Here is a 13,348-nt window from a genome sequence, read left to right on the forward strand (position 1 = left end):
TAATTCTGTATTTGAATTTAAATGCGAACTCACGTGTTGTGCAAGCAGTGCAAGCGGTGCAAGCAGTGCACTGCAGTGCATGGTCAGCTAATCGAGTCAGAATGATCTGAAATACCCGAATTTGCAGCAAAATTGGATATTTTGGAATGCAACTTAGATGGGATTGCAGAGTGTAGAGTCTGCTTTGCTTATTACCACACAGATTCCGTAGCAAGCTAGCAGCTGTGATCGGTTTAACCTGCAAATGAAATTGGTAAAACAATTGGAATGGTTTTTAGCGTGGATAATTGTTATATTTTTGTATGTTTACATAATAACTTGCAGGTTGAACTCAAAAGAACTTCTGTTAGTGCACACGACACGCTCTGGACACGCGCTCGGGCCTGCTGAAAGTAGAACTAATCCAATTGCAAATGAAAATAAATAGTAAAAAGGATCACTTGAAATAACAAACACCAGAAACGTAGCATGGCAGGAGGAGGAGGATGAACAGGAGGAGGAGCAGGAGGAGGTATTCCTCTGGAGGATAATAAAAGCGACAGCTTCCTTCCTTTTGTCTGCAGTTCCCCATGGCCTTTGTGTAATTTTTGAATTTTTGTTCAGGTGTTGCGAACAAAAGCACCGAAATTGAATTTAATGAAAAGCGAAAGCAAAACACTGCACAGGATCAGCCCGAAAGGGGAACAACAGCGCACGGCAGATCACCCACTTCCGCTCCGTTCTGCAGAGGCAGCAGGTAAATCACATTCACAGGTAGACGTCAGTCACTAACCACTTTGCATACCCATTCCATCCCAGCCCAGCCAGTACGGAATCCGTTGAGCATCCTGCCCTCTCTCCTGGGCACTTCCGCAGGAAGCAAGCGGAAGAGAGTGTGCGCGCGCTCACTTTCCATGGCCGTGTGGCAAATCAATCGACCGAACGAACGACCCACCGATCGACCCATCGCTGACAATGACGAGGCGGGCAAGTGGAGCTTCCAAAGGGCAAACGCTTCGAGCGACAGGCTACGGCTACGACTACGTGACATGGATTTGGTTTGCTAATTCGCCGCCAGCGGATGCGCCAGCCGGAATACGCTTGACTCTTGGCGTGCCCCGCGGCGATTGCGTCCACGGTCCGAGGCAGTGGCCGGCGGGCATAAAATTGAGCCAACGGCCTGTTTAGCCTCACAGTTGAGCACTGCAAGCGAGAAGCACCAGTGCCACCTAGAGCCAACTTGGAGGATTAGCGGACTAGGAATCAGCGAAGGAAGGAAGGAAGCAGCAACAATGACAGTGGACACGGTGCAGGAGACGCTGCAACATGCGGCCACATCGACATCGGGACTCGGGTTCAGCCCTATGCTCACCACCCTGGTCGGCACCATAGTGGCCCTGGGCCTGTACGAGTACTGGCGCCGCAATACCCGGGAGTACCGCATGGTGGCCAACATACCGTCGCCGCCGGGACTACCGCTGCTGGGACAGGCTCACATGGTCGCCGGTCTGAGCAATGCTGAGATTCTTAATGTGGGACTCGGCTACCTGAACAAGTACGGCGAGACGATGAAGGCCTGGCTGGGCAACGTCCTCCTCGTCTTCCTCACCAATCCCAACGACATTGAGCTGATCCTGAGCGGGCATCAGCATCTGACCAAGGCCGAGGAGTATCGCTACTTCAAGCCCTGGTTCGGCGATGGCCTGCTGATCAGCAACGGACACCACTGGCGCCACCATCGCAAGATGATTGCCCCCACCTTCCATCAGAGCATTCTGAAGAGCTTCGTACCCACGTTTGTGAACCACTCGAAGACGGTTGTGGGCCGCATGGGCCTGGAGACCGGCAAGTCCTTCGATGTGCACGATTACATGTCCACGACCACCGTCGACATCCTGCTCTCCACCGCCATGGGCGTGAAGAAGCTGCCCGAGGGCAACAAGAGCTTCGAGTATGCACAGGCCGTCGTCGACATGTGCGACATCATCCACAAGCGGCAGGTGAAGCTGCTGTACCGCCTGGACTCGATCTACAAGTTCACCAAGTTGCGCGAGAAGGGCGACCGCATGATGAACATCATTCTGGGCATGACCAGCAAGGTGGTGAAGGATCGCAAGCAGAACTTCCAGGAGGAGTCGCGTGCCATTGTCGACGAGGTGCAGTCCGTTTCCACACCTGCCACCAAGAAGGAGGGACTCCGCGACGATCTCGATGACATTGATGAGAACGATGTGGGCGCCAAGCGCCGTCTGGCCCTGCTCGACGCCATGGTTGAGATGGCCAAGAACCCCGATATCGAGTGGAACGAGAAGGACATCATTGATGAGGTGAACACCATTATGTTTGAGGGTCACGACACCACCTCGGCCGGCTCCAGCTTTGCCCTCTGCATGATGGGCATCCACAAGGACATACAGGAGAAGGTCTTTGCCGAGCAGAAGTCCATCTTTGGCGACAACATGCTGCGCGACTGCACCTTCGCCGACACCATGGAGATGAAGTACCTCGAGCGTGTCATTCTCGAGACTCTGCGCTTGTACCCACCAGTACCCCTGATTGCCCGCCGCCTGGACTATGACCTGAAGCTGGCCAGCGGCCCCTACACCGTGCCCAAGGGCAGCACCGTCGTCGTCCTGCAGTACTGCGTCCACCGTCGCCCCGACATCTACCCCAACCCGACCAAGTTCGATCCGGACAACTTCCTGCCCGAGCGCATGGCCAACAGGCACTACTACTCCTTCATTCCGTTCTCAGCCGGTCCCCGCAGCTGTGTGGGCCGCAAGTACGCCATGCTCAAGCTGAAGGTCCTCCTCTCCACCATCGTCCGCAACTACATTGTCCACAGCACCGACACGGAGGCGGACTTTAAGCTGCAGGCCGACATCATTCTCAAGCTGGAGAATGGCTTCAACATCAACCTGGAGAAGCGCAAGTACGCGACTGTCGCTTAAACGTTCCAACTGTGTATATACCGTACCGTACCGCACAGTACCGCACCGCACCGCAACGCAAAGGCAAACGCAAACGCAAACGAAATGAAACCGAACAGTTAGAAGCCGCCAGTCAGCCAGAGAGTCAACCAAGTGAGTGAGTGGGATCGATCCAGCCATCGGTGCCATTTGCTCCAATGTTTTTTTGTTATATTTTTACTACACCTTTTTTGTTGGTCATAACGCTGGTGGTGCGCTTATATCAATATCCCACACTATAATACGCACAAAATAATGGCGGTACAACCTCTATACGGTGCACCGCCATCATTTTCTATCCCTTCTTTATCGTTTCAAAACGCTTTTTGCATTTCCTTTCTTCTTTTTTTTTGCCTAGCCAAGTAGTGTGATTTTTTTTGTCTATTGTAATATTTATTAAGTCACATGGTTTGAATGAAACCCAAAAAATATGAAAAATATACTTACGCCATCGCAAGCAGCCAATGGAGCTGCAAAAATAATCATTTGAATAATATTCTAGTTCTGATTTTGTTTTTCAATGCCACAAGTGCGCGTAGACTTCACTTGCAGACACAAACATAGCTTCATCCGTAAAACATTTGATATTGCATATGGGAACTGGTCTCCGCGCTTATATGGCAAATAATGTGAAATTGACAAAGGAGGGGCCAGTAGCTACTGGCCCTCATTGGGGTAATGCGCTAATGCGACGCAATCTGCAGCCACAAAATCGATGCCACTGTCAAAATATTGATGCCGCCTCTCCGCGGAGCCGCGACCAAGGGCAGACGACAGTCATTGTGCTGTTCAACAGGGACCCACGCATATTTGTTAGCATTACGCGGATCGCAGCAACGATTGATAGAGGAGACGGGGGATCCCTGCCCTTCGCTCACTTAAGTCGACACCTCATTTCGTGGGGCGATTTGTAACGCGATTAACAGCAGCGATCGATCGAGAGAGGCTGACAAATGAAAATGCCATTGTCCGCCAATCGAGAGCAGTTTATCGCAATTGTATCTGATCATTCCAGCGAGATCTTATGCAAAAAGCTCAGAGTATCTCTATACCCAGAGTTTAATTTGTGAGTTTGTTTTTTATTCGAAAGTCTCGCCATGTCATTGCTTCCTTTTGAATGATTGGAGGAGTCGGCTTTCACTTTTGGTCCTAGGCCATGTTCCGTTTCGCTCGATCATCGATTAACGAGCATCGGATTACGAAACGAGATGGGAACAAAGCGGAAATCCTTTCGGTTTCTGCCGCACTTCCTTACCCGTTTTCACAGTTGCCAAACACGATTAATGAACCCGTTCGGGGCGCAGCATCCCTGCAGCAGGTCCTTCCATCCTTGCTTCCTTCCTTCCTTCCGCACACACATCGATTCTGTTTGGTCATTGTCCTTTTTTTGCGCTAGGCAAATAGCGCCGACAGCGACACCGACACCGAACCGCCGCCAACGGCTACGGTTACCAATTTAATTGCGTTTGTCTGCCTCCTGCACCCTGTACCTGTGTCCATCCATCGGCTGGCTCGATGGTTCGATCAGCTGTAATCCAATGCGGTCCTCGCATTGCCATTTTTTGTGTGGTGGCTGCTAGCCGGATGTTTGTGTACATTTGTTTAGTTTTTTATGGCGGGTGAAACCCTTTTAGGACACACTCGGATGTCCTTCAAGCGTGACACACAGGAGGCGCTTTGATCACCGCCGTACCGATCCACACCGATAGGTCTAATGCCGCCAACCACAAGCCATTAAATGGACATTTTTATTTTCTATTCACTGCCAGACTCGGGACTTTTGGCATGTGCTGGCAAGGATTTCCTTTACTCGTATATCCCTACATAAATTTTGCAATTAATGTTTGCTTGGACAAATGCAAGATCTAAGATCCAGCTTCAAATGGGTATTTAACTGAGTAAAATAATACTTGGATTACTAAGGATATAAAAATGTTACTCATTGTAGTTGTAGTGGGAAACGTTTGAAAATACAATTTCGCAGCAAGAAGTTCGGTCACCGCCGGACAGTTCTTTGTCAAAGTACAAGCTTATTTTTCCCATTTTATTTATATGTTAAAACTAACCTTAAGGCATTGGGAAATAATAATAAAATGTATTAAGTGGCTGTAAGGTTTTCATCTACATTTATTTCTACATAAACTGAAAAGGTCGCTCAATGATTCAGAATTCTACTTCACTTCGATGTGGACTAAAGCCGAGAGTTTGAATCATGGAATCACTTGAATAATTGAGATGTTTCCGGGATGCCCGTCGTGTGGCCATTCAACTGGAGAGTGGCGTTGTCATTATGAGACGACCCCACACCTGGCCAGGGAGCTGGGACCTGGACCCGAACCGAACCCGAACCCGAACTCGAACTCGAACCCGCACCAATTCTCAGTTTGTCAAGTTCAATGCAGCTTCAGGGGAAGTGGCAGCGAACAAAGAGCGGCAGGAAAACGGCAAGGATGACTCAATCAATGCAATGCAAAACTGAAGAAAACTGCAGAAAACGCTTCCTGGAGTGTCTTCATTCATTCAATGGCCGAGAGCTGTCAAAATTCTGTTTGGTCATAGAACGAGAAGAGTGTTTGATGGCTCAATTCCGAGTGTAGAGCTCTCAGGCCACCCCGAGTGCATTAGTCAAAACAGGAGAAGAAAGAAAAGAGTGCCAGAGTCTGGGAGGGGACCGGGACACACGTGGAGACAAAGACACTGCCATCGGGGCAATAGAAAATGTCCTGGAAAACATGTGCGGCCAAGCCTTGGGCCTGGGCCTGGGCCTGGGCCTGGGCCTTGGGGGCAACAACTGTTTTTCCCGTTTCAATCTGTAACTGTATCAGTTTGCTGCGTGCAGCAACAGATGTTGTCCTTATGCCATTCATTTTGAGGGGGGACATTAGGACAATATGGAAGCAGACATCGACTCGACTCATGAATGAAATTAACTCAATTTCTGTCAGCCGCAAGGCGCAAGATCATCTCCTTGTGGTTTTCTGTGGGCGGAGGGCTTAGGTGAACCTCTTGGCTAAGCGCTTCTGGAAAGTGTTAAGCGGCCAAGAGACCAGAGATTGCAGAGTGGTGCCAGCCCAGCCGTTGTCTCATCCTCTTGACCTGTTTTTCCATTTGCGGTTTAAGCGCTTAAGGACTTAGACACAAAGCGCACACTTAAGTGCCTCATTGTGGCCTGAAGTGCGTCCACTCCAAGGAGCACACACAGACTGCCATGAGCCAGCCGCAGAGACTCAAAGAGCAGAAGCACGTACATATGGCAAATATTATAATTGCCAGCGAAGATCGGAGCCACGCTGGGTTATGCCTAAACGAGGCTTAACTCCTTGCCCCAGGAAACTGGGTTAAGAAATCAGATCAAAGCCGATCCACTGAATGACAAAACTCTCAAGCCGAAAAGCGAGGATCAGACGGCTCAGACACTTGAACAAGTAACAAGAACACTTAAGTTCTGAATGAATGAATGAATATATGAATGTATGAATGAACGCCAGCACGAGCTGATCTCTGAGCCAGATTCCGCTTTAGCTGGCTCGCTTTTCAGTCAGTCAAATCTGATCAATGAACGGAGCGAAGATCTCACCCATACTCCAATATGTAAACTGTGCTGAAACAATGATCTTTGCATCATTCTTAATCCATATTTATTATGATATTTTATATTGAGTTCTTGTGTCACAGATCGACTCCCGATGGATCCTTGTGGTGGGCTTCTTGCAACAATCTTCTAATTATTATTGAGTTCTTCACCTTGAGTTCCTATTGCCCTTGGTCTTAGATATCTGAAAATGAAACCACAAATGAACATTGGCTTCATTCGGGCAATATATGACCTTATCCCTCTTGTCCCCTACCGCCAAGTACTTGTTAACTGTCGTAATTACAATCGAAATGCCAGGTCTGGCAGCGCGTGCTTGGCCCCAAGTTAGCACCTGGCCATGGGTTGTGTCTCTGGCTGTGGCTGCTTCAATGGTAATGTAATATGCCTCGAGCCGGTGACAAGAGGGGCACGGTAGATGGTGGGGGCACCCAATCAACCGACTCAGGGGCATGAGCATGCGCGCACGCTCAATGGGCACAGATCAGGAACGGGAACGGATCGTATCGTGCGGGTGGGGGCATGATAATAATGAGTTATTACACGAAATGATTTATGAATATTCAATGGTGACATGTGCGCCCCGACTCTGCCCCGGGGGCGTGAACCGATCGCATAACTGTACTTGCCATACGGTAAAAATCAAAAGGCAGAGAGGAGCCACGAGAGAGAGGAGAGCACCAGTAAACCCCACCCAGAGCTCTGTAACCGAATCCGTACAGCGAAGGACACGAGCTCCGGTAGGGAACGGTAACGGTAACCGCCAGGGAGCAGGGAGCAGGGAGCAACAGAGCATTCATCTGTCATAAGCCTTTTCCCATTCACAAAACCAAAAAAGAAGAGAACAGAACGAAGTCTGAAATTGATTTTTGGGAATCGAATGGAAAATTGAAATACGAGAAACAAAATCGAAGGTGTACGATAGACAGAGAGAGAGAGAGAGAGAGAGTCGGGGGGTGTCGCATTACCTGGAACCAATATTTAATAATCATAACGGAGCTGAGCAGATTTTCACTGCTAACGGCACAGATCGGCGCAAAAACAGTTACCTCCAGGGCACCCACAAAGGAAAAGTTGAAGGAGACCAAGGGAAAATGCAGCTCGAGAACGAGCCTCGACAAACACACCTGGCCGGCACAGGGGATAGGGGATAGGGGACAGGGAATAGGTTGAGAGGCGAGAAGGGAAACTGGAAACGGGCAACTGGCAACTGGTAGATGCCATTAATGGGACACTCGAGGGGGTTGTAGGCGCACAGCAAACCCACACATGCACACCCCTCACACACACACACACACACACACACACACACCTATTACCCAAGGTCTAATCGAATCCGAATCCGAATCCGACCCAAGCCGAACGGTAAAGATGGATTTTGGGTACTGCAGATGCACGTTCCGTTCCCTCCCCCCACTCTCTGTGTTGGGCACAGGCCAAGAAGGTTCTTGGGCCTTTGCCTTGGGCCTGGGTATCTTATGGGCAAACGATTTTCAATTGATTTTCCTCATTGTTTTCCCCTGCATGCCTGTGTGTGTGTGCAAGAGTTTTCTTGGATAATTTTGCATCATTTATCCTTTGGATTGGCGCGTTTTTTTTCTGTTTATTTTCTCTCATTTTTGTGCCCCGAGTCCTGGCAGCTGTCCGTAAGACAGCGAGACAACCAAGGCACAGGCACAGGCACAGGACAATGCGAACTGCATACAATTAGCCGAGTGTCTAGCGCCAAGTCAGGATGAGGGTGAGAAAGATGCAGGGATTTACGGCTGGTTGGGGTAAGATATTTGTTTTTGCTTCTGCCATGGTATCTTCCTGCTCTGATCGAACTGCCAAGATTTATTTATAATATATTATTATAATTGGAGAGCAAATGGGCAGCGAAGATGGAAGTATCTTCGCAGCAAACAAAAAAGAAACCCAAACCCGATAGAGCCCGGGGAGCTCTCTGGAATATTCCAGAAAAGTTTACACAATTATCTATAAATTGATCCTTAAGCCTGATGCTACACAAATATCAGCACTATAAAGAGTTATGCAAATCCCAAAGTGCTCGATGGGAATGCCTCAAGGTGTGATCGACCTTTTGTGGTTGCGCCTTATCGGTATGCGGCCGTGGTCGTCCTCCCCGAGGACTGTAATTCTTAATTACGCTGTCATTAGGCGCATGTTTAAATTGGACCGTTACAAACGGAATCCCGGACACTTGCCAACGTTGGCAGGATGCCAACTAACAATTCCCATAGACATTCCCACGTTGCACAGTCCCTGGTGGCCCGGACTCGGTCTCGGTCTCGCTCTCGGTCTCCTTGGGCATATGCCACTGTCATTTATCAGGACATGGACATGAGGCTCATTTGAATATAAAGTAAGCGGCGCACTCAAGCGCAGTGCCTTACCAGCTCATGGCAGTGCCAGCCCCCTGCCGCCCTGCCGCCCTGCCACCCTGATATGCAAATGTATCTCCATCTTTGTCGCTCTCCCTCTGCGTATATCTATCTCTATCCATCCATCAAGCGCCGTGTCCTTGCATGCTTGGCCGCTTATGAAAATGAACATGATATGCTGATTCCATGCCAATCTTTCCTCCATTTTTTTTTCATTTGTATTTTTTTTGTTTCCACTGTCGTACGGGATGGGTCAGACTCCGGATTCCCGCTCCGAGCCAGCCTTTCCCCTCCCCTGCGATGACTGTGCAGTGTTGGTAGGGACCTTTAAGCTGTTAGACATCTGATCTGTTTCGCAGGATCAGCGCTGGGAACTTTGTCTGCTGTTTGATCAGCCCGGGAAATGGTTGTACTTCCCATGAATGCCGAAGATCCATGGCTGTCGATAAAGAACACTAAATAGCTGTAAGGGCAATGGAACATATCAATCAAATATATTAGTATAACTACAAATATCTGAATGAAATATTTCTGAATGATGAAACTAGATTTCTGTTTGAGTAATTCTCCTTCGACTCGTTGTCGACTTTTGGTGACTAAAATGTTACCATAAATAAATGGTTTTACCCATGAATATTTAAAGTTTCTTTGAGTTAAAGATTTAATTCTAATAATTTAATTACTAGATTGATTGCTCCACTTGTGTAGCTTGTTCTTTGCCACCCAATAATTTCGCTTTGATTTTGTTTTGATTTTTCAAATAATATTGTTCATTTATGTATTTGCATTTGATGTATGTATGTACATATATATTTCTTCACTTATCAACTCAACATTTAGGGGTTCATTTAATTAGATCTATGAAAAAAATTATGCTTACTGAACTAAAAATAATGATAATAAAAAAAAATTAAGTTCCTGGCTCTACAAATGAAACCCAAATAAAGGATCTGTAACTATTGTGCGGGACTGGGTGGCTGGGTGGGTGGTTGTGCGGGCTGGTAATTGGGGAAGATTTGGTTAGTTTGGTTTTGGTTTTGGTTTTGGTTTTGTATCACTAGATGACTAAGGGACTCCTCCTTCTCCTTCGCTCTGGTTCAGCTGACGTCTCCCTCTCTACTATTTACACAATGACTCGGTCAAGGATCCGCAGGAGCAAACTACAAAAAAAATGGATTGTGAATCACATGAGCACTGCTGATGTGTCGTTGGAGCTGGATGCCGGCCCCGTCTCCGATTTGGGCGTGTGCGCCTCCCACCAGTCAATGGCATCGATCATGCTCTCGTCGGAGAGACATCCACCGACTCCCACGGCACCGACTGAGCCCACAGTGGCACCACCCGCTGGGTCCTGGTGGAGCATGTCGTTGAATTCCTTCTTGAAGCTGGGCAGGCCCACCACCACATTGTCGTAGAAGCTTACGGGCTCCTGGTCGTAGAAGGCGGGCAGTATGGGCGAGCACAGCATTTGGGCCTGATCCTGTGAATAGTTCAGGCCTGAACTTGTCGGTGAATTGCCATTCGTATTGGTGTTGGTGTTGGTGTTGGTGTTGGCCCTGCTGCTGCTGCTGCTACTGTTGTTGTTGTTGTTGTTGTTGTTGATGTTGATGTTGCTGTTGGCGTATTCCTGTTTGATCAGTTGCTGCTGCAGCTGGGCGGCACACGCCTGCAACAGGAGTTCATTAGCAACGGCGACAGGTGAAACTGTAACTGTCTCGAGCGCATTGCCGCTCGCTGGTTGAGGCATTGATGAACTGCCTCGCTGTATTGGGGATGTGCAGGGACTGCTTGTGGTGACTGCCCCTGCCCCTACCCCTGCTGATACTGGTGGTGGTGGCACGGGCGATCGCGATAAGTTCGAACCGCTTTGGGCAGCTGCAATCGGCAGTGCCATGGCAGGGGGATCGGGACTGGCATTGCTGCTCAGGCAATTTGTGTCAATTAAGGCACCGCCGAAGTGCTCCTCGTCCAGGCTGGAGCTGCTGCCCAGCATGTCCGGGGTCACCAGCTGATAGGTGTTCGTTCCCGGTATCCGCAAGTACTGCATTCCATTGAGGGTCGTCACACAGGGCAGCAGGTCCGTGTTGGCACTGCCTGTGTCCTGTGGTGTCTGCTCTGGCACTGGGTCTGGATCTGGCTGCTCCTGCTGCTGGCTGGTGGCTCCTATTCCTGCTCCTGCAGTCTCCTCCAGCTCGTAGTTGCTTAGCGAGTCATCAAAGTGCTCGTCCAGGCCATCAAACTCGTCCTTGATGAACATGAAGCTGTCATCGCCGCTGCTCGAGCTGTTCGCATGGAAGCCCAGCGGTGGGAAGTCGAAGCCCAGCAGCTTCTCCAGACTCCGAATGTACTCGACGGCCATGCGCAGCGTCTCCACCTTGGACAGCTTCTTGCTGGCACCCCGCCCGGCGCCCTGCGCCTCGAACGCCTCCGAAACCTCCTCGGGTATGCGCTCCCGCAGCAGCGCAAATCCATTGTTGACCTGCTTCACGCGATTCCTTTCTCGCGCATTGCGACGTGCCACCGCCTGCGGCATCGGCAGACCCTTGCGTCCGGGCGTACCCGCTGATTTGGCATCCAGCTCCAGGCAGGGAGACGCGGCAGTGGGTGCCGCCTGCTTGGCCGCTGCATTGCTGCTCGACTTCTCCTTGGCCACCCTTGGCTCCTGGCTCTTCTTGCTGAGTTTGCTGCGCTTGGCACTGCCCCCCGCCGGAGGTTTGCTCGGCGTGATCAGGATGTTGTTCTGCGAGTTCTGTGCGTTCTGTGCGTTCTGCGAGTTCTGTTTGGACTCGCCCAGCGGTCGCTTGCGTTGGCCTAAAGTTCCCGAGTTGGTTGTGGCCGAGGCGGCGGCACTCTGCACCGCTCCGAGCATGCCAAAGTCTCGGATCTTGCGGATGATCGTGTTCTGGTTGGCAATGTGCTGCTGCAGGGCATTCGCCCCGCTCTCGCTGAGCACATTGTGGACGGTGATCTTGCCAAAGGGCTTGCTGGAGCCCAGCGGCTGGATGCTGTTCTCCTTGGAGGCGGACGAGCTGGCCGTCGACTTGGCTTGCGTCTGCGGCGGCGGTGAGGGGCTGAAGCTGAGTGCAGCCATTGGGTTGTCAGTGGCTTGGATTGGGTTACCTTTGGCTTTGAGTTGGGGGCGAGGGGTTCTTCCAGTGCTTGTTCTCTCCTTGATGAGTGTTGGGCGGCAACTGCTGCTGTTGCGGGTGCTGCTGGTGGTGCTCCTCCTGCTCGTTGTAGTTTGTGGTGCGTTTTGCGTTGCTTAGAGAATGTGTGTCCTTGCGTCAGGACAGCTGGCAGCGTTCTGTGTCGCGTGCCCCGATATCTGGCGGCAGAACTCCAAAAACTGAACTGTCACCGATCAACGGAAAGGAAACGCAAGGCAAGGCCAGGCCAGGGAATAAAACGGATCGGAACGCCGGCGTTGACTGCGCTGCTCTGCTCTCCGCTGCTGTGCTCTGCCAGCGGAAATGACTTCGTTGACTGACTGATGGCGCGCACACAACGCACACACACACAATGCCACAACAAAATATAACGTATCCTTCGTGTCGTGTCCCTCGTATCGTATCCCTCACATACCTCGCACACACCTCATGTCCTTCCTTCCCCTTCCCCTTCCCCTGCCCATTCCCCACCGCTTATGTAAAACATAATGAAATGAAAACAACAAGCAGCGGCGGCAGCAGCAGCAGCAGCAGCAGCAGCAGCAGCACTCTCTTACTCGTAACAGAGGTCTGACTTTTCATCCCCTGGCTCGTAGATCCCTTATAGGGTAGCGTAGGGTAGGGTAGGGTGTCCACACTCGCACGCACACATCCATACACGACACACACAAAGGCTCAGCTCAGCTCAGGCTTTTGGGAAAACTAACATCTGATCCACTCCACCTGGACAAGGGTGGTTTCCCACCACAACTTCAGAGCTCCTCTCTGTGCTGATCTCTCTCTCTCTCTCTCACCCTCACCATTCCATTGCTATGCTCTCCGCCTGCTTGTATACCGCCCCTTGATGTACATAATGTAAAGACTCAAAGCAAAGGGCAGATCGAAGCTTTGGCAGCCCTGGTCGATGAGGCCAGTACCTGGGCACCAATTGCCACCTTAAAATTCCCACACAATCACGCACGTAGACGCAGGGCCATAGATCTCTCTCTCTCTTGATCACTTGACAGAGGAATAAAAGTCGAACTGGAAAGCGCAGAATCTATCGAACCTTTCTTTATATTGTGAAATTTCCAACAATCCAATCTAGAACTACGACAATGAGCCATACTGATTCAAGCACTCCCCTAAGCATATTCCCGAAATCACAGCAAAACTTGTCCCAAATCTCTAAATGGGAAATCGGAAGCCAACCCATACATCAAAGCAAATCAGCGAATTTCACTTTCTCTCAACTTTCCACTAAATCATTTGGACAAG

At 50.1% G+C, this 13,348-nt stretch overlaps 2 protein-coding genes across 2 annotated transcripts; one reads left to right on the top strand and one right to left on the bottom strand.

Annotated features, from left to right (window-relative positions):
* Window positions 1–1,158: 1,158 nt before the first annotated feature.
* On the top strand, window positions 1,159–3,439 carry LOC117889639 (cytochrome P450 4g1). Its single transcript, XM_034794097.1, has one exon. It carries the CDS (start codon window positions 1,272–1,274, stop codon window positions 2,928–2,930), a length of 1,659 nt encoding a protein of 552 aa, XP_034649988.1. The 5' UTR covers window positions 1,159–1,271; the 3' UTR covers window positions 2,931–3,439.
* Window positions 3,440–9,723: 6,284 nt separating this feature from the next.
* Window positions 9,724–12,290, bottom strand: LOC117890361 (achaete-scute complex protein T8). The gene has a single exon (XM_034795158.1). It carries the CDS (start codon window positions 12,013–12,015, stop codon window positions 10,108–10,110), a length of 1,908 nt encoding a protein of 635 aa, XP_034651049.1. The 5' UTR covers window positions 12,016–12,290; the 3' UTR covers window positions 9,724–10,107.
* Window positions 12,291–13,348: the final 1,058 nt, after the last annotated feature.

Source organism: Drosophila subobscura, chromosome A (assembly GCF_008121235.1).
Source record: "Drosophila subobscura isolate 14011-0131.10 chromosome A, UCBerk_Dsub_1.0, whole genome shotgun sequence".
Lineage (NCBI taxonomy): Eukaryota > Metazoa > Arthropoda > Insecta > Diptera > Drosophilidae > Drosophila > Drosophila subobscura.

Excerpts from the sequence above, each read along its gene's own strand:
- LOC117889639 (XM_034794097.1), top strand. The coding sequence starts at position 1,272 with ATGACAGTGGACACGGTGCAGGAGACGCTGCAACATGCGGCCACATCG.
- LOC117890361 (XM_034795158.1), bottom strand. The coding sequence starts at position 12,015 with ATGGCTGCACTCAGCTTCAGCCCCTCACCGCCGCCGCAGACGCAAGCC.